The sequence below is a fragment of the Mobula hypostoma genome, chromosome 3 (genome assembly GCF_963921235.1).
Source record: "Mobula hypostoma chromosome 3, sMobHyp1.1, whole genome shotgun sequence".
In the NCBI taxonomy this organism is placed as follows: Eukaryota; Metazoa; Chordata; class Chondrichthyes; order Myliobatiformes; family Myliobatidae; genus Mobula; species Mobula hypostoma.
Genome location: NC_086099.1, coordinates 81,891,549 through 81,912,256, shown reverse-complemented (window position 1 = coordinate 81,912,256; position 20,708 = coordinate 81,891,549). Strand labels below are relative to the sequence as shown.

Below are 20,708 nucleotides of genomic sequence, written 5' to 3'. Positions count from 1 at the left end.
CTAAACTGAATCTTTTATTTAGCACTGAGCTTTCAGCTTCCTGTTTTTAAAAGGGTAACATGCAGATTTATGAGTGAAGAATACTACAATGTCTCACTGATACACAAATCTAGCTCCATTACAATTCCAATGCATCACCATTCCTCTGTTGAATGGATCATCACATTCTCCTTGTGTCACTGGCATCATAGGCAAGGCTTCTGATTGCCAAAGGCAATCACATGACGAGCTGTTCTTAAATTGACCCTACTGCCAGCAGTGAGAGGAGAGAGAAAGAGTGAGCATGGGTGTGGGATGTTAGTATTAGCTGAGATCACCAAAAAGTGATTCTCATACAGGTGTGCACCAACTGCTGTTTTGTGTTTCTACATAATTATGACTGCACTTTGAAATAATTGTTTGACTCTGGAAAAAGTGCACACTTTCATTACTTAATTACGAGTACTTGTATTTAACAACGCCAAATGTTGCCTCACAGCCCCAGGCGCAAGGGCAAAAAAAGATGTCTGTTAGATAACAGTTCTAAAAACACAATAATACACAGTGAGTGTTGCTACTGATTTGGAAAAGTAGAACAGGAAGACAGTGAATTTTATCTTTGGGAAATTAAGACCATACTCAGTTGGCTTCTGTTTCACTTTACAAACAGGTTGGATCTTAGACAGAAATCCATCTTCAGCCAGTCTGAACTATTTTGGTAGTTTCTCACATCATTCATTTGCTTGCCCAACACTTTCCATGGTGACTATTCTCTGCTGACCCACTTATATCTCATTGTGGCTCAGTAGGCTGGTTTCCATTTATTTGAGGCAAGCTTTCACCTGTTCCTGCTGTTCCTTTCCAGGTCTAGATTCTGCTCACATCCTGAACAGCTACTTGGCACTTCCTCACTGCGTTCCTCTGTCCCCTCTCTCCTGAACACACACAAAACCTTGTTTTCTTTAGTCATTGACTTCCTTCAACCTTCAGAACAGTAGTTCCTAACTGGAATGTGTCCTTTTCTCCAACACCTGCTACCCTCTACAATCCTCAGCACTCTGTAATGGATCCTAGAAACAGCTCCCAGTTGTGAAATGACTACTGTTTCCCTGGGCTTAATTCTTCTTTATCAACCTTACTGTTCTCGGCTGCTCTGCAAACAATTAAAAATCAGATACTCCACTCAAACATCTCCAAGATTCATTTGAACATAACAACCCTTTAAACCTGTTCAAGCTGGTTCGACTCTAATCCCTACACTAACTGATGACTTTAAGGCTACCCTACTTATAACCATGAAGCATCTCATTATCTCTGCAAAGCTTGTATAGACCATCCTTAAGCCCCTGACATGATGGTCAGTTGAAGACTGCCTTTTCCATTTCAGCCTCCTTTTGACTCATCCCACCATTACTACTGTTATTAATGACGTCCTAATCCTGAATTCTCTTGGATAAGTTGTCTGTCCAATTACCCTACGCCCTTCTCAGCATTCCACCAAGCCCCAGAAGGCTCCAAACACTGTTACTTTCAGAGTTGTATCCCACATGCTCCATATTACTGGCCTTCTCATCTACCTCATATGCTGGACTAAGACGCTGAGGGATTCTTAATAGTAATGCAGAAAATTAAAGGTCTTGACAAAATAAACAATAACATTTCTCTCTGCATCAACTAAAACTAACTGGCATATACAGATAGTAATTGGTTTGAGTAGAAGGAGAAGATGATTCTTTCCACTAAGAAAGTCACTGCCTGAAAATGATAGCAGAGGGATAAACCCTTGCCATTTTTCAAGGATGCGTGGTGTAGCTGAAGACCTCGTACAGGTGTAGATAAGGTCAGACAGATTTATATTTACCAGTTTTCACATTGTGGGGTAAATGACCACCATCAGTCATGTCTACCACCAAGCCATACAGCACTGAAACAGACCTTCACCCCAATCTGTCCAAGCCAATAATCACGCCTTCTGAACTCATCCCATTTGATTGTATTTGGCCCACATTCCTCTAAACCTTTTCTATCCATACACATCCCAAATGTCTTTTAAGCATTGTAATTGTATCCTCCTCCGCCATTTCTGAATCATATACCCACCGCCTTCAAGTCCTCTTTTCAGTTTTTCCATTTTCTCTTTGAACCTATGTTTTATAGTTTTAGACCGCCTGTCCTTGGGTAAAAACAGTGAGCATTCACTTTAGCAACATTTTAAGAACCTCTTAAGGTTACCCTTCATCTCTTATCACTCCAGGCAAACAGCTCCAACTCATTCAGTCTTTCCTTGCAACTCAAGCTTTGCAGTCTCAGCAATATCCTCGCAAATTGTTTCTGCACCCTCTCCAGCTGAATCACATCCTTCCTACATTACGATAACCACAACCCCACACATTCCAGGTTTAATCTCACCACCAACTTGGATAGCTGTAACATGATAGCCCAACTCTCATAATTAATGCCCTAATGAAGGCAAGTGTGCCATGTGCTCACTTCACCATTTTGCCTACCTGTGTCACCATTTTCAAGGAACTATACTGTATGCTCAAGATTTCTGTTCTAGAACGCTCCCAGGGACCCTCTTTCACTATGCACATTTTGCCCTGGTTTAACTTGCAAAAATGAATACTTTGCACTTGTACGAGTTCAATTCCATCTGCCATTCCTTCATCCACCTTCCCTGTTATTACAACAGGTTCAAACTTCTTTACCATCTCCCACACCCAAAATCTCGGTGTTATCCACAAACACTAATCATGCTACCTATGTTCTCATCCAAATAGTACAAATAGGGGACACAGCATCAATGTGGCACAAGAGTCACAGGTCTCTAATCTGGAGGGAAAAATCCTCCACTATCATCCTTTGATTCCTTCCAAGCAAATTTTATATCCAATTGGCTAGCTCACCCAGGATCCCATGTGATTTCATCTTGCAGATGAGATGATGGGAGACCTGCTAAAATCAGTCTACCACCTTACCCTCAACAATCCTCTTGATCGCCACTTCACAATAACTCACATCAAATTCACAAGGCACGATTTCTCATGCACTAAGCCATGCTGACCATTATTAATCATTGTTCTTCCAAATGCAGACAGATCCTGTCTCTCAGAATTCCCTCCAGTAACTTCCCAGCACTGGTAACAGGCTCATTGGTCAGTCATTCCCAGCTCATCCTTTCAGCTCTTCTTAGGGGACGGAATGTCGACTCAGACCATGAGAGGCACAGATTGGAAGTCTGTGTGGGGCGCCACTCCTCACACAGACACTAGAGCAATGTGTAATTAAGCACCTTGCTCAAGGACACAAACATGCTGCCACAGCTGAGGCTCGAACTAGCGACCTTGAGATCACTAGACGAACGCCTTAACCACTTGGCCACATGCCCACAAAGTCAACAACCAACGCAAATGTGGATGTAATGGGAACAGTCTGCAAGTGTCGTCATGGTTCAAGCACCAATATAGTACGCCCACAACTTAATAACCCTAGTGTCTTTGGAATGCGGGAAGAAACCAGAACACCTGGAGGTCACGGGGAGAACATAAAAACTCCTTACAGATAGTAGCAGGAATTAAATCCCTATCAGTGATCATTGGCATTGTAAAGCAGTTGCATTAACCGCTACACCACTATGCTACCCTTATTTCCCACTCTAAACATTTTGTATCATGTCTACGGCTCAACTTTCAGCTGGACTCACTTTTGTATACCCAATCATAACCAAGTACCTCCAGCAATAGCTCCCCTTCTTAAAAATCACCCCACTTCATCTGGAGTCCCTCCAGAAACCCCCATTTATCTACACAGCACCATGAGATTATAAGCTGCTATGACAGGCAACTCTTCTACCTTACTCAGTGGAAGAACTTGCATTGGTTGATATTGGAATTTACTATAGGTTTTGCCAATTAAACAGGCAGAAGACCAATACGATCCTTAACCTTCATCACAATTAACCCAATCTCTGTTCGAAGTTGAACCTAGGTGTTCACTGCACTGAAATTCTAGTCAACTTTAAACCGAGGTTTCATCCAAATTTGCTCTTTCAAAAGGATACCCATTTCCAATTGAGGAATACTACTTAATTCAGCACCTCTACAATCTCTTGGTGTTAAAATTCCCAACCATTCTTGTTTTTGTGTTGTCTATTAAATATTCACCTGTATTTACACATTCCAACTAACAATGTTTTCTTATATTAACTGATCTAGTCATTCCAACAAAACTTAAAAATCTCATTTTCTTTTATTGCTTTCAAAGCCTACTTATCTACATCAACACCACACTCCAAAGATATCTGATCCAATGTTCCCTCCTCTTCCATGACTTGCTCAACTAGGCCCCAGATGCTAAAATTTCCTGACTAAATTTTTCTGCCGTTCCCCTCTCATATATAAAACTGAAACTTTGTTAAACAACCTAGAAGAACATTGTACAATTTTCTCCCAGCTATCTTCTCAGAACAAAATAATTCAGAAGCTTTTTTTTTAATTGACACATTGGAAAGCAGAATTCATGTGGTAACCAGTGACAAAGAAAGTAATACTGTGGTGATTAAGTTCAGAAATGAATCTTCAAACAGTACATACCCTATCAGATATAGTTTAATCACGTCAAATTTACTTCTTAGCATGAACATTTTATAACTAAACAATTCACTGAATGAATAAAGAAGAAATATTAAGTCATACTTCTCTTGCTCAATGGCTTTAATAAGATGTTAAATTTTAGGTTCTTGATTTAAATAATAAATTAAGCAAATACAGCTGTACTTAATAATAGAATTCAATTCTGAGTTTATAAAAATAAAGCTGAGACTCTTACCTCTTGACCTGTGAGGAAAAGAAGAACGTCTCCCTCTTCTTCTTCACACATATGTATCTGAATAACTGTTCGAATGGCTGACTCCAGATAATCTCTTTCTGGTTCAGGAGTATAGAATATTTCTACAGGATGTGTACGTCCAGGAATGGTAAGCAGTGGACAACTATCAAAATAGACCTGAAACTTGCCTGCATCAAGTGTAGCACTCATGATGATAATCTGGAAAAAAAAGATGCACTTGCGTCTCAATCCACATCAAGAGCTAAACCCACAAAAGTAAATCTCAGACTCTCTCTGAAAAAGCATATATTCCATCAAATATATGTATTACCATATTCTAATTGCAAACATTGCTGTACAAAACTAAAATCTTCACAAGTATGAGTTTCAAATCTGTGTGAAGCATGATGCAACTATACATCAAATGTGTAAGCTTGCATGCCATATCTACATTTAATCTATAAGCCAAATGACTATTTGTTCTACTATTCTTCCTGCAGCCAAGGGATTCTAATTAAATGTAGATTGAAGCTATGAACGTGAACTGTAAAACTTATTGAAGTGATGCCCATTCCCTTAAATAATTCATTTATGATTTGCCAATAAAGTAGGTAACAACAATGCTGTTTGCACACAGATCTGTTGGTCAGATTCACAGTTGCAGGTTATTTTGACTTTGACTTTTCTTCCACATTTTTGGATCTGGTTTTGTGAACTTGTTTTCGTTAGTTACATTTATTCCTTGTCAAATCCATTCTCCCCCCCCCCACCCCCCAAAGCTTTCATTTTGGTGATACAGATCCTTTCCAAATAATCTACAGCAAGGAATTTTAATGCCTAGTTTACTCAACATCAAACTATATACAGAGAGCTGAAAGAACAACATGCTAACGTGAAAAACTCAGACTATTTTCTCTCCTTATTCCAAAACAATTGTTATTTTCTGTGTTGTTACGGTTTTCCTGACTGAAATCAATCATATTGACAGTCTAGGGATTTGGTTTTAAAAACAATACCCCACATGCAAAGCAAAACTATTTCCTCCTTTCAAATTAAAGGAGCCTAACATGTTTATTATTCCCCAAAATTAGAGGCAACAGCAAATGAGCTTCCATCTTGAAAAAGGGACATATTGCTCATTCAAGTCAAGGTTTACCTATAGTACACAACAGACTGCAAAGGTTCACTTGTTTGAATTCTACTATTGTCACTATTATTAGAATGCATGAGCTGATACTGGGGGGCGGGGGTGAGACAAAACTATTTAAAGAACACCATCATGATTTCACATTTCCTGCAACTATGGGATGAAGTCACAGCTAAGTTTTCCAATAGGAGTCTAGCTGGTCCCACCCACAGCTTTTTAGGATGCAGTTGGTTATTCTAAGGATAAATGAATTTAATCCAGTATTATTTTTTGGCCCATCTACACTTAAGGCATCTTGGTATATGAAGTTTAAATTCTTGGTTCAGTAAAGTGAAATAAACACTTACAGTCTAAAGACTAGTTTTCTGGTACATATGCCTGTAAGAGCAAAGGCCAAGTTTGTTTCATTGCAGAGATTTGTATGCCAAACAGATGATTTTGCTTCAGGCAAATTCTTAACCAAAGCAGAAGGTAGCCATGGTAGCACTCTTGTCTTCAAGTCAGAAGGCCATAGAGGCTAGCCACATTCAAAAGACTTCAGTTGGTGATGTAGGCTGACAGTATAATGCAGTACAAAGGAGGAGCGGTACTCTCATAAGTGCTGTATTTCATATGAGATATTAAATCAGGCATTCTGTGTCCCCTTAAGTGCACCAAAAATATTCTGATATGAGGGGTGATTGATAAGTTCGTGGCCTAAGGCAGGCGTCAATTTTAGAAAACCTAGCACATTTATTTTTCAACATAGTCCCCTCCTATATTTACATACTTAGTCCAGAGGTCGTGGAGCATACAGATCTTGGACCTCGAGAAAGTGTCCACAGATGGGTGATTGATAAGTTCGTGGCCCAAGGTAGAAGGAGATGAGTTATACAGCTCTCATTACATGCACATGCAGGTCAACTCTTTCGAGTGATTATGCAGAAAGTTTGAGGTTAATAACTCATCAGGGGTGATAAGTTTGTGGCCTAAGGTAGAAGGAGATGAGTTATTAACTTCAAACTTTCTGCATAATCACTCAAAGAGTTGACCTGCATGTAACAAGAGCTGTATAATTCATCTCCTTCTACCTTAGGCCATGAACTTATCAATCACCTCTGCTGTGGGCACTTTCTGGAGGTCTAAGATCTGTATGCTCCACGGCTGCTGGACTAAGTGTGTAAATGTAGGAGGGGACTATGTCGAAAAATAAATGTGCTAGGTTTTCTAAAATTGACTCCTTCTACCTTAGGCCACAAATTTATCAATCACCCCTCGTACAGTTCAAAATGCAGTGGTTCTTGGTCTGTCCTAGCTAACATTTATCCCAATACAGAAAGGAAAGCAATAACCTAATGATCAATACACATCAATCCTAATCACAAAATGCAACTGTAATTGTTTTTCCTTACAATGGGCACTTGCGATCAAATTAGCAATTTACAGGGAGCATTCTGGCTTGTCCTACGATTACAAACGATAAGCAAGTCCTTCAGGCTATAACATTCCTGTTAAAATTGACAGAAAATTAGTCGTCTAATCATTCATCATGACCACCACCAACCTCTAGCCCCACCCCAGAAAATCCTTACCTTCAAATCTGATCTCTGCTTCACAACTTCTTTCAATACACCCATAAGAATGTCCGTTGCTAATGTACGCTCATGAGCCTCGTCAAGTATGATGACTCCATATCTCTCTAGTAGAGGGTCATTCATAGCTTCTCGAAGCAACATACCATCAGTCATGTACCTATTAACAATTTCATAAGATAAAGCTGTTGTTACATGTGTAAATGCCAGCTCATACAAAAATAGAAACAACCAAGTATTGTCAAGTGGTGAATGATCCCAAACTTCACTCAGTGGCCACTTTATTAGGTACACCTGCTCGTTAACACAAATATCTCATCAGCCAATCACATGGCAGCTACTTAATGCAAAAAACAAGGTCAAGACATTCAGTTGTTATTCAGACCAAATGTAAGATCACATTTCTTCCCCCATTCTTTGTTACCTTAATCGTGGAATGATTGTTGGTGCCAGACAGGGTAGTTTAAGTATCTCAGAAACTGCTTATCTCCTGGGATTTTCACACACAACAGCATCTAGAGTTTACATTAAATGGTATGAGAAACAAAAAACATCCAGTGAGCAGTAGTGCTGTGTGTGAAAATGCCTTATTAATGAGTGTGGGCAGACTAGGTCAAGCTGACAGGAATGCAATAGCAACTCAAATAACCATGCATTACAACAGTGGTATGCAGAAGAGCATCTCAGAACGCGCAACACTAACCTTGAAGTGGATGAACAAGAGCAGCAGATCACCTACACCTTGTTAGGTACATGAGATATGTAATAAAGTGACCACTAAAATATAAGAACTTGCATTCAGCAACTTAAGACATTATTTAAAAAGGTACACACATGATATCCCAATCACCAAAACTTTCTCATCATGATCCTTTAATAGTTAAGCTACAGAATTCAAGTTTTCCCTATATACAAAAGTATTTATGCTAACTTAAGTCGCAGTTCAAAGGAACAAAAAAAATACTAAACTTAACTTCAGGCCCAAGTCCAAAAGGTCTTGGAAACATTTCTCCTTTAATTTCAACACATCTGCTGATGGTTCTCTTAGAAACACAATGTTAATGATATTTTGCTCATGAATGTCATGGAACTATTTCTTCCAACAAAGCACTTATTTACAACTACATATACACATTACCTCTTTGACAGCACATTAAGAATTCAGAAGCTCACATCTGTGATTCTTCCACTTTTACAATTTTGGCAAATTTTATAACTTAGGTTCCTCCCAGAGATACTTTATAATTCCATCCATGCTACAGGATATTTATATAGCTATACTCTATCTGTTGCTGGAAGAATCTGTTCAGTTCTCTTCACACTGGCAGACAAAAAAGCAGGGATATTGGCCCCATAAACTTGTTCTGCAGTCGAGCATCATGGCTTGCAATCAAGCATCATGGCTGATTCGATTCTGATCTTAATTCATATTCATCCATGTTAGCCATTCATTCATTTCAATATGATGCATCTCCCTCTGCCTCTAAAGAATTTTTTCCTCCAGTCTGAGAAAAATAGTTCAAAATAGTCATGAATCAGAGGTGGAAACTTCATCTCTGCTGTAAACAGGCCACCCTTTCTGCTTAAACAGCGACCCTTAGTTCTAAGTTCTTCAACAAGAAATCTCTCCATATCCACCAAGCCTTCTTATTCTTTCAAACTCAAGCTGATCTTTCTGTGCATCTTTCCTCACAAAACCTATTATTTGCTTCCAATATATAAGCAACTTTTTGTTTAGACTAGTTCTATACACTGTGGTGCAGAGACGATTTCACCAATGTCCTAAATAACTGAAGGACAACTTCCATTTGTGTTCAATTTACTGAACAGTAAGCGATAACATTCTGCTAGCTTTCCCAATTATTTGGTATACCTACACACTAGCCTTTTATACCAAGGCTCCCAAAGCGAGGGACTCTACAATCTCTCACCTGTTAGATAAAATACTCTCATTTTCCAGGCCATTTTAGGCAATCACATTTGCCTGATTTTTACCCGTTAATTTCACAGGTTATCTACTTAAAGCTGCACTAGACCATATGAACTTAATTTTCTATCTACCTCTGTGCCATCAGCAAAGTTAGCAATCATACCCATTAATTGCAAGTTGAAGCTGCAGCACCAATTAATTCATTGGTCACACATTACATCTGGTCAATCCAAAAAAAATATGTATACTTTTTCCAGTAAGTTTTTAAAATGACATTTACAATATTGCTATTTTAATACTTTACTACTTATGCTGCATGTAAAATATAGATTACTGACTCTGCTATGTGCAGACCAAGAAACTTAACATGAGTACCTACTTTTGTCTCAGATTTCTTAATGACCTACTGCAAGACAAAATTTATATTTTCTTTTGAAAGATCTGTCAATTGTTCATGTATTATTTTGAGAGCATACTCCAAATTTTACTAACAGTGCGATGATCCTCCAATGGCACTTCTGTGAAGTACTGCTGTTAACATTGATAAGATATTGTTTAAATTATTTAAAAACATCTTATTAGTTATGTAGCTGTAATGTCCTGGGAAAGATTTCACTGCTAATATAATGGTTTCTCTGTAGCAGCAGTGTGTTTAGGCTATGACTAGAGATAGGGCTTTGGAATGTGCCAGTGAGGGGAGTGGTTTTCTTTCTTGTGTGCCTGAGAGCAAGGGATTCACGGGCTTTTGTTTGGCAGAAGATGCCAGAACGGAGAGGTCGTAGACTGCAGGACTGAGTTGATGTGGAATGGGGTCAGGAGTCAACGATGCCCAGGGGAAATCAATGGAAAACGAACAGACAGGAAAGTTGTGAGCTCCAACGTGCGCATTAGACTGTTTCATTAAAATGGGCCCTTTTCTTTTTTTTGTCCTTTACTAACCCTCTAGTCAAATTAAGAATTATAAAGCTAAATCATTTAATTGCATATGGTGTACTGTTTGTTATTTTGTGGTACTGATTTGTAACAGGGGAAAACATCACGTAGCAGCGACAGAAACGAAATTTCACAAGTTTGGCGGGCCGCAAAGTGCCTTCCCCTAGACTAACGCAGCCCACCGAACCTGGGGGTTACATAGCTAATCAACAATACAATGTTGATATGTTCTAAAACGTTCTTGCATACGCTGTGAAGCAATGACATACAGCAATTTAACTACTTGCTACTGTGCTCAATCACACACTGATAGAAAAGAGCAAATTCAGTTAATAAACCTGCAATAAAAAGCTGTAAGCAGAATGAAGAGTGGACAATGGAGAAAAAACTTTGAGCAACACCCCATCTTGTGTCTACTTCTTGGGCACACCTATAGCCAAGCCATTCCACTAATATAGCTATGATGCTGGCTCTATCAAATCTTGTGAAAAGTTTTCCAACAAACTATTGATTATGGAAAACAGGACAAATTTAATTAGTCAGCCATTCAACCCTTGATCGATAGTGGTGTGGTTGACACAATGCCATGAAGCAGAATTCAACAACAGTTCAACTCAATCTATGTAGAGAGATCGCAACAGGCCAACACCACAGCAGTAGTCAAAACAGAAAAATAAAAACTTCAGCACTTGATTGCACATGTCACCATAGAACCTGTGATTCTGCCACTGAATGAGATCAAGCCATCTCTCATCACTACTTCTCACATACCCACTATTTCTTTCTTATCCCTTGATATTTTTGTTAACCAATTTCAATTTGAACATTAGTAACTGACCTAGCATCATCAATTGATTTTCACAGAAGAGGTCCAAAGTACCAATGCAGATAGTACTAGATTGCTTAACAGATGAAGAATAAAAAAGCAGATTTAGAATGCACGCACCTAGGTGGATAAAATGAACATGGATGGTAAGCAATTCGTATTAAGTCATGTCAAAATATATAATACAATAACTTAAGTGTGGCTCAAAAATTGTGTGAACTCATCACTTAATATTCATGGGTTCAAAAGCTAGAAAAGGGAGGTGGAATGGCAGTATTAAATTAGGTCAGATACAGCAGTGTTGGAACACAGGATACCTATGAAGGGGCAAGATGTGAAATGGTTTAGTCAGAACTGAGAAACAGCAAGAGAGGCTATGACCTTTGTACTGGCAATGTTCACACTGGTTCAAATTCTCACCAGTGTATCCATGTGCAACTAGGAAAGAGGCACTGCAGGACCTGGAATGAAGTTCGCAAACACTGACCGAGTATGATTATTGTATCAGAAATGTAGAAAAACAATCCAAAGCATAATTTGTATGAGATGTGTGCAGAGTGAATTGCAAGCAAAGAACATTGAGGAAAAACCAAAGTCAAATATTTTTCAGATACATCTAAGAACATGTTCACAAAAGGGAAACAAAGCCATCTGTACATGGATGATGAGAATGTGAGGAAACAAAAGGCTTTATAATATATATCAGGCATTTCAATCAGGAACTAGGCTGAATAGAAGAAATTGAGATGACAATAAAACAGGAAAATGAAGTTCGAAGAATGAATAGGAGACTGGCATGGCAGTTAACACAAGATGAATCTTCAATCAACATGTAAATAGAATGCAGATAATAACAGATAGGGATAGGCAGCTTTGATGGGTGGGGGGAGGTAGGAGGGAATAAAAAGGTGATTTAAATACTTTACATCTTAACTGAAGATGCTGTTGACAAAAATTTGGTCAAAGCAAACAGTAGAGATAATGAATGGGCTGAAAACAGATGAAAAGAATGTACTGGAAAGGCTGGCTAGACTCAGAATGGATTATGACAACTTTAGAAGGCTTCCAACAAGTAGTTTAAATATAATCGAGAACTTTTGTCACAGTTCTTTTCAAATATCCATGGCCATTTGGTAATGCTGAAGGTATGACTATTATCACATTAACACAGCCAATGCCTCATACAATCTAAGGATTTGTCTTCAATTTCACAAACATTAAATTCATCTTAGAGGCTTTATCAACAAGGATCAATGTCACGACTTCTTTGTTGCTTCATCAAAAAACTGAAGTTAATGGAACTTGAAAAACTTTGATAAGCCCTTTCATTATGAAAGTCCAGATACAAATTCCATCTACAGACAATCCTGAGTTCAGTAAACTTGAAAAGATTAACTTTAATAGGCATGATTAGCCCTTCATAAATCCATGCCAGAACTCTTGATCAACCAAACTTTTTGTTTTCAGGCACACCATACCAAATTTAAAATTATTACACACTGGTTTGTATTTGCCGTATTTCCTCTATTTTCTCGAACGCTGATGTACAATTTTTCCAGCAAAAAGGAAAAATTTATAACTCAGAGCTTCAGACAACAAATTCAGTGTTATGCGTCTTGGAAACGCTTGCTTTTGTTCAACTGGTCCATGCTGACCAAGATATCCCATTCAAGCTAGTCCCATTTGCCAGTATCTAGCCCTTAACTTTCTGAACATCTCCAGATAGCTGTCCAAAACTGTAAACACCAATCACTTCCTGTGGCACTTTATGCTGCACATGAAGTTTCCATAAAATTTTTCCCTCTCATTTTAAACCTCTGCCCTCTAGTTCTTGATTCCCCAATTCAGGAACAGGACAATGGATTCACCCTATCCAAGCCCCTCATGACTTTATAAACCTCTATAACATCACATCTTAGTCTTCTATTCTCTAAGGAATTAAGACTTACCTTGCTCAACCTCTCCCTGTAACTTAGTCCCTGGCAACATCCATGTAAATCTTTACTGCACTCATTCTAGCTTAAGAACATCTCTCCTATAGCAGGATGACCAAGGATGAACACAACACTCCAAATGTAACCTCAGCAGCCTCCTACGCAACTGTACCATGACTTCCCAACTTTTTTATACACAGTGCTCTGACTTATGAAAGCCAGTATGCCAAAAGCCTTCTTCACCACTTTGCCTACTTGTGACTCCAGTTGCAGGGAATCGTATTTGTAATCCGTCCCTCTATACTACAATATTCTCCAGGGTTTTGCTGTTCACTGTGAAAGACCTACCTTTTAGCCTGCCACATGCAACTTCAAAAGCCTCATCAACTGTCTTGATCACCTCATCAAAAAAAAACACTAAATCACTTCGTTGGACATTATCTCCAATGCACAAAGCCATGTTGCCGACTCTTAACCAATCCATACTTGCTAATGCATACTTATTTTATTTCCTCAGAATCATTTCCAGCAACTTGCCTACCACAAATGTTAATGCTACTCGCCTATAGTTCCCAGGCTTTTCCTTTGTTTGCATCCTTCTGAAATAAAAGGTACAACATTCACTAACTTCCTGTCTAACAGCACCTCATCTATGACTAAAAAAAACTGCAAATATGTCAGCCTGGGATCCTAAAGTTTTTTCTCTAGCCACTCAGTGTTCTTGGGTCAGGTTGTGTAGATATCTGCCTTCATACCTGTCAAAATATCCAGCACCTCCACCACTGTAATATGGTCTATTCCAGAGACCTCCCCATTTACTTTTTTCTAGTTCTGAAGTTTACGTCTTTCTCCACAGTAAAACCTGAGAAATATTCATTAAGAACCTTGCCCATCTCCAGCAGCTCCACACATAGGTCTTCTAGGGGCCTTTATTCTCTCTCTAGTTACTCCTCTTACTTTAAAATAACTTTGGATTTTCCGAAGTCTTCGCTGCTAGTTATCTCATGCCACCCTTTTTGTCCTTCTTATTCTCAAAAGAATTTACTTGATTCCACCTGTCTGCATGTGACCCACAATGACTCCTTTTTCATGTCCAGTGCCACAATATCCATTATCATCCAGGGTTCCCAACTCCTAACAGCCTTGTCCATTACTTTAACAGAAACATGCAGAACATGGGCTCTCAACATCTCATTCTTTGCAAGCTCATCATCAAAATTAAACTTGTCCCAATTAAAGACTTTAACCTGTGAACTAATTATATACTTTACTTAACTATTTGAAAACTAACAGAACTATGGTCACTAAGTTCCAAAGTACTCTCCCACTGTCACTGCAATCATTTGCCCCACCATATTACCGAACAGCAGGCTGAGCTTTGCCCTCTCCTGAATGGGGCTCTCTAGTTACTAGACCGTAAGATGTGGGAGCAGAATTAGACCATTCAGCCCATCGTCTGCTCCTCCATTTCAGCACGACTGGCCCAATTTTCCTCTTTGCCCCAATCTCTGACCTTCTCCCCATATCCCTTCATGCCCTGACGAACCAAGAATCTATCAACCTCTGCTTTAAATATTCATAAAGACTTGCCTTCCACACTGCCTGCAGCAGCTAATTCTACAGATTGACCACTCTGGCTAAAGAAATTCCTCATCTCCATTTTAAAAGGACACCCCTCTATTCTGAGGCCATGTCCTCTGGTCCTAAACTCTCCCACCATAGGAAAGATCCTCCTCTCCACATCCACTCTTATCAAGGCCTTTCACTATTCGATATTTTTCAATTCATTCTTCTGAATTCCAGTGAATGCAGGTCCAGAGCCATCAAACACTCTTCATATGACAAGCCATTCAATCCTGGAATCATTTTATAGAACCTCTTTTGAACCCTCTCCTGTTTCAGCACATCCTTTCTAAGATAAGGGGCTCAAAACTGCTCACAAAACTCCAAGTAAGGCCTCACCAGTGCATTATAAAGTCTCAACATTACCTCCCTGCTTTTATATTCTAGTCCTCTTGAAATGAACACTAACAGTGCATTTGCCCTCCTCACCACAGATTCTACCTTTAGGGAGTCCTGCCCAAATTAGAAGTCCCTTTGCACCCCAGCTTTTAGTATTTTCTCCCCATTTAGAAAATGGTCTACCTTTTTACTTCTACCAAAGTCCATGACCATACACTTTCCAACACTGTATTCCATCTGCCACTTCTTTGCCCATTCTCCTAATCTATCTAAGCCCCTCTATACTTCCTCAAAACTACCAGCCCGTCCACCTATCTTTGTATTATCCATAAACTTTGCAACAAAGCCATCAATTTCATCATCCAAGTCACTGACATATAACATAAAGTGGTCCCAATACAGACCACTGTGAAACAAAACTAGTCACCTGCAACCAACCAGTAAAGGCTCTCTTTATTTCCACTCTTTGCCTCCTGCTAATCAGCCACTGTTTTATCCATGCCAGTATCTTTCCTGTAATACCATGGGTTTTTAACTTGCTAAGCAGCCTCATGCATGGCACTTTGTCAAAAGGCCTTCTGAAAATCCAAGTACACAACATCAACCAACTCTCCTCTGTCTATCCTGCTTATAATTTTTTCAAAGAATTCCAACAGACTTTTCAGGTAAGATTTTCCCTTGAAGAAACCATGCTGACTACAGCCTATTTTATCATGTGCCTCCAAACCCTGAACCACATCCATAACAATCAACTCCAACATATTCCCAACCACTGTGGTCAGACTAACTGGCTTACAATTTCTTTTCTTCTGCCTCTCTCCCTTTTTGAGGAGTGGAGTCACATTTGAAATTTTCCAGTCTTCTAAAACTATTCTGGAATCTAGTGATTCTTGAATGATCATTACTTATGCCTCCACGATCTCTTCAGCCACCTCTGTCCAAACCTTGCAGTGTACACCAGTGGTCCCCAACCTCCGGGCTGCGGACCGATACATTGCTGTGAAGAATGCAGTGGTGCAGCAGTAGTCGGAACGCACCCAGCACATCTTTAAGAAAAAAAAGCAGATGACCTGGGCCAGGCAGCACCTAATTAATTAGATTGTCTACTTCGGCTTTTTTCTTAAAGATGTGCTGGGTGCGTTCTGACTACCGCTGCACCACTGCATTCTTCGCGGCAACGTATCGGTCTGCAGCCCAGAGGTTGGGGACCACTGGTGTACACCATCTGGTCCTGGTAATTTATCTACCTTTAGACCTTTCAGTTTCCGAACACCTCTCTCCCTAGTAATGGTAACTTTACACACTTCTGGCCCCTGACATTCTGGAACTTCCACCATACTGCTAGTGTCTTCCACAGTGAAGACTGATACAAAATAGTTATTCAGTTTGTCCGCCATTTCCTTGTCCCCCATTACTGTCTCTCCAGCATCATTTTCCAGTGGTCTGATACCCACTCTCAGATCTCTTTTAGACATGTATCTGAAGAAACTTTTGGTAACCTCTTTAATTTTATTGGCTAGCTTACTTTCATTCTCCATTTTTCCTTCTTAATGACTTTTTTGGCTGCCTTCTGTTGGTTTTTAAAAGCTTCCCAATCCTCTAACAGCCCACTAATTTTTGCTCTATCATATATCCTCTCTTTGGTTGTGTCATCTTGCCTTTAAACTATTTCTTTCTTCTTCAGATGAATATATCCTGTGCCTTCTGAATTGCTTCCAGAAATTTTCACCATTGCTGCTCTACTATCATCCCTGCCAGTGTTCTTTTCCAATCAATTCTGGCCAACTCCCGTCTCATGCCTCTATAATTCCCTTTACTCACTGTAATACTAACACATTTGACTTTAGCTTCTCCTGCTCAAATATCAGGGTGAATTTGATCATATTATGATTATTTGCCCCCAAGGTCTCTGATCAATTCTGGTTCATTGCACTATACCCAATCAAGAATATCTGGTCTTCTACTGGGCTTAACCATGAGCTGCCTAAAAAGCCATCTCACAGGCATTCTTGAAATTTCCCCCCTTGGGATCCAGCACCAACCTGATTTTCCCCAATCTACCTGCATATTGAAATCCCCATGACTATTGTAACACCGCCCTTTTGGCATGCATTTTCTATCTCCTATTGTAATTTGTAGACCACATCTTTACTACTGTTTGGGGGTCTCTATAAAATCTCAGTTTTTTTACCTATGCAGTTCCTCAGCTCTATCCATAACGATATCACACTTTCAAACCATTTGATTTTTTTTTAGACCAGAGCCACAACACCCCCTCTGCCTACCTGCCTGTCCTTTTGATACACTGTGTGTCCTTGGACGTTAAGCTCCCAGCTATAATTTTCTTACAGCCATGATTCAGTGATGTCTACAACATCACATGTGCCTATCTGTAACGGTGCTACAAGTTCATCTAACTTATGCTGCATGCATTCAAATACAACATCTTCAGTCCTTATTCATCACCCTTTTCGATTTTGTTCACCATTTACATTGCAACTTATACTGTTGGCTGCAATTTTGCACTATCATCAGCCTCTCCTTGCTAGAAGTCTCACTACAGAGTGCCTTTGTTTGTTAACCAACTACCTCACCTCAACACTATCACTGGTTCCCATCCCCTTTTCCAAAGTTGGGCACGTGGCCAAGTGGTTAAGGCATTCGTCCAGTGATCTGAAGGTCGCTAGTTCGAGCCTCAGCTGTGGCAGTGTGTTTGTGTCCTTGAGCAAGGCACTTAACTACACATTGCTCTAGTGCCTGTGCGAGGAGTGGCACGCCACACAGACTTCTAATCTGCACCTTGTAAGGCATGAAAATGCCCGATGCAGGCCTCTCACGGTCTGAGTCAACATTCCTTCCCTCCCTTTCCGAATTAGTTTAAAACCTGCCAAACTACTCTAACAAACCTGCCTTCAAGGATATTGATCCCCCATGGGTTCAGGTGCAACCCGTCCCTTTTGTACAGGGGATACTTTCTCCAAGGGATCCCAATGATCTATAAATCTGAATCCCTGCTCCCTGCGCCATTTCCTCAGCAATGAATTCACCTGCCAAATCATCCTATTCTTACCTTCACTGGCATGTGGCACAGGCAACAGTCCAGAGATTACGACCCTGGAGGTCTTGTTTTCCAGCTTTCTACCTAACCCCCTAAAATCTTTCTTCAGGATCTCCTCACCTTGCCTACCCATGTCATTAATGCCAATATACACCAAGACTTCTGACTTGAGAATGCCATGGACCAAATCTGAGACATCCCTGACCCAGGCACCAGGAGGCAACATACCATCTGGGTGTGTCTACCTCACTCACAAAATCTCCTGTTTCTCTGACAATGGAGTCTCCTATCAACCCAAGTTCACCTGCCTTACTTGTCAAACCTCTTTCAATGACCTACGCATCAGAATTTTGATTATCTGCAACACTGAGCAACTACACTCCAAACTGTGGAAGTGGATTCAAGTGTTCTAATGATAACACTGTGGCATGAACAGTGTAACTGAGTTCATAGCAATCATGCTATTACTGTTTATACAGGCTAACCATGTGGTACCCAACATTTTGTACCAAGGGCCAATAATGAAAATTGAGTTCAATTCTGAACTGCTCAGATTGAACACAGTTCAACGATATATACTCGGCAAGTCTATTTGCTAACAGATAAGCCAACAATGCTTTCCTTTGGAGAAAAACTGAAATGAACTCCAATTTCACCATGTTTAAATTATGTTTAAAGTATATTTCGGCTGGATAAGCAATTATCAGTCATCTTACAGTATTTGCTTTTAAATTTAAAATATTTATCTCCCTACCTCACACTCAACATCTAGTAGTTTTTGATTTTGTGCCAGTTAGTCCATTGACCAGGCAGAATATATGTGACTTTTGTTTCCTAGAATACCTGCTCAGCTAGTATCCTGTACACTTCATCTCCACCCAATCGTTCACCAAATATGTGTTTGCCCTGCCAATTTACAGGCTGTGCTTTCCGAACTTAACAGCTACTGAAGTGAATAAGGATTGAATTTGTCCCAAAAGAGTAGATTTGAGCAGTATTTTAGAAATGGAGACCTTTTTCATAGAAACTAAGGTATTTATTTTTATTTCTTCCCCTCTCTGCCATATACCTCCACCCTGGCTCGTCCCATCTGCCTGGGCTTGACCCCTTTCCCTCTTTACTCGCTGCTACCATCAGACAAGTGGTGCAGGAGATCTTGGGTCCATGCTACCAAACTCAGGAGTAGTCATAGTCCTGCAACCATCGGGCTCTTGAACTAGTTTCTATTCACCTGAGCAATTCAAGTGGCTGTGAAAAGACATAGTAACCAGCTCTAATATTTCATTCTTTCTTGAGATGACATATAGTACTAATCTTGATAATCTATGGGTGCAGATTTTAAGTGATTAATTAGGATGTGGAATGAGCTGCTGATATCAGGGAGTCTCTGAATCACTTATACAAAGATGAATAAGCTGAAAAGACCTCTATGCTTTCAACGTGTACGAATAGCAGCCCTACATTACATCAAATTTCAAGTAAAATATTGCAATTTAGGTATTCATACGAAGCGAACAGGTGCTCTCAGCTACTCTGCTTTCATTCTGATGTGAGCATGTGGGAAAATCGTAATGTAATTGAAACAGTTTGTAAAATGTGTTCGTTAAGGTTGTTATAGCCAGGAAGTGATAGTGGGGATAAACTCCCACTACCTATTAAATGCTTCAAGTGTCTCAAATAGCTTCTGACAACTAAGTCCAGCTCCTAAGCTACTAAGTCCAGAGGAACCAATTCTAATGACAGGAGAAGGGGCAAAGGCAGGTTACTGGCTCCATAAAACCAGTCACTCTAGAAAGATGGTCTCATCAGCCATGGTAAGCAGATCATCTAGAATGAAAACTGTTTTCAAACCTCCGCTGCCTTACGGCCAAACCCATTCACAAGGAAGACTTGGGAGTAAACCCCTGAGGAAAAATCCGGAGCTAGATTTCCTAAGGCAGTCCTACTTTGAATTCAACACTGACTAGCAACTCCGATGCTGCTGGTGCCAAACTGTATTGGTCTCTACTGTTCCTCTGGATTCATCAGCTGCGTGGAGAGGGAGAGCCTACTGCATTTGCAACAGCTTGCTCTCCATATCGTATTGCCGTGGCTGGTATATCACACAAGACAGCTGGGATACAATATCCATGGTTAACCCAACCAACGGAGGGCCTCAAGATGCATTGATAATTGCAACAAACTTGGCTGCATGTGACCAACAGAAAAAGAAAATTCACTTACTTCAGGCAGGTTTTTGCACTGCTGCAGTCTTCAAATCTAATGGAGTAGCCGACCTCCTGACCCAGCATCACATCCATTTCATCAGCCACTCGCTGAGCTACACTCATGGCAGCGACTCTTCTGGGCTGAGTACAGGCCACTCCCCGTTTGGGTCCAACCATGGCTCGCACATAGTCAACGCACCACTGAGGAATCTGCAAGTCCATTCAAGAACAAACATTACAGCCTCTTTAAATTACTGACCAACTCAATGTAAAAAGTCAGAAGAGATCAAAACAAACTCTATACTTTCAAAGGTTAAACCAATGCCAAAAATCA

The 20,708-nt window shown here is 40.0% G+C and overlaps 1 protein-coding gene across 3 annotated transcripts in view; it reads right to left on the bottom strand.

The window, feature by feature from the left end:
* The window catches only part of dhx15 (DEAH (Asp-Glu-Ala-His) box helicase 15), a 127,696-nt gene that overhangs the window by 76,911 nt on the left and 30,077 nt on the right, over positions 1 to 20,708 (bottom strand). For all 3 annotated transcript variants that reach the window (XM_063043361.1, XM_063043359.1, XM_063043360.1), the window contains exons 3-5: positions 20,391 to 20,584; positions 7,525 to 7,684; positions 4,807 to 5,025 (exon numbers count right to left, since the gene is read on the bottom strand). In XM_063043361.1, coding sequence (XP_062899431.1) covers positions 4,807 to 5,025; positions 7,525 to 7,684; positions 20,391 to 20,584 — 573 coding nt within the window. The remainder of the gene's footprint in view (positions 1 to 4,806; positions 5,026 to 7,524; positions 7,685 to 20,390; positions 20,585 to 20,708) is intronic.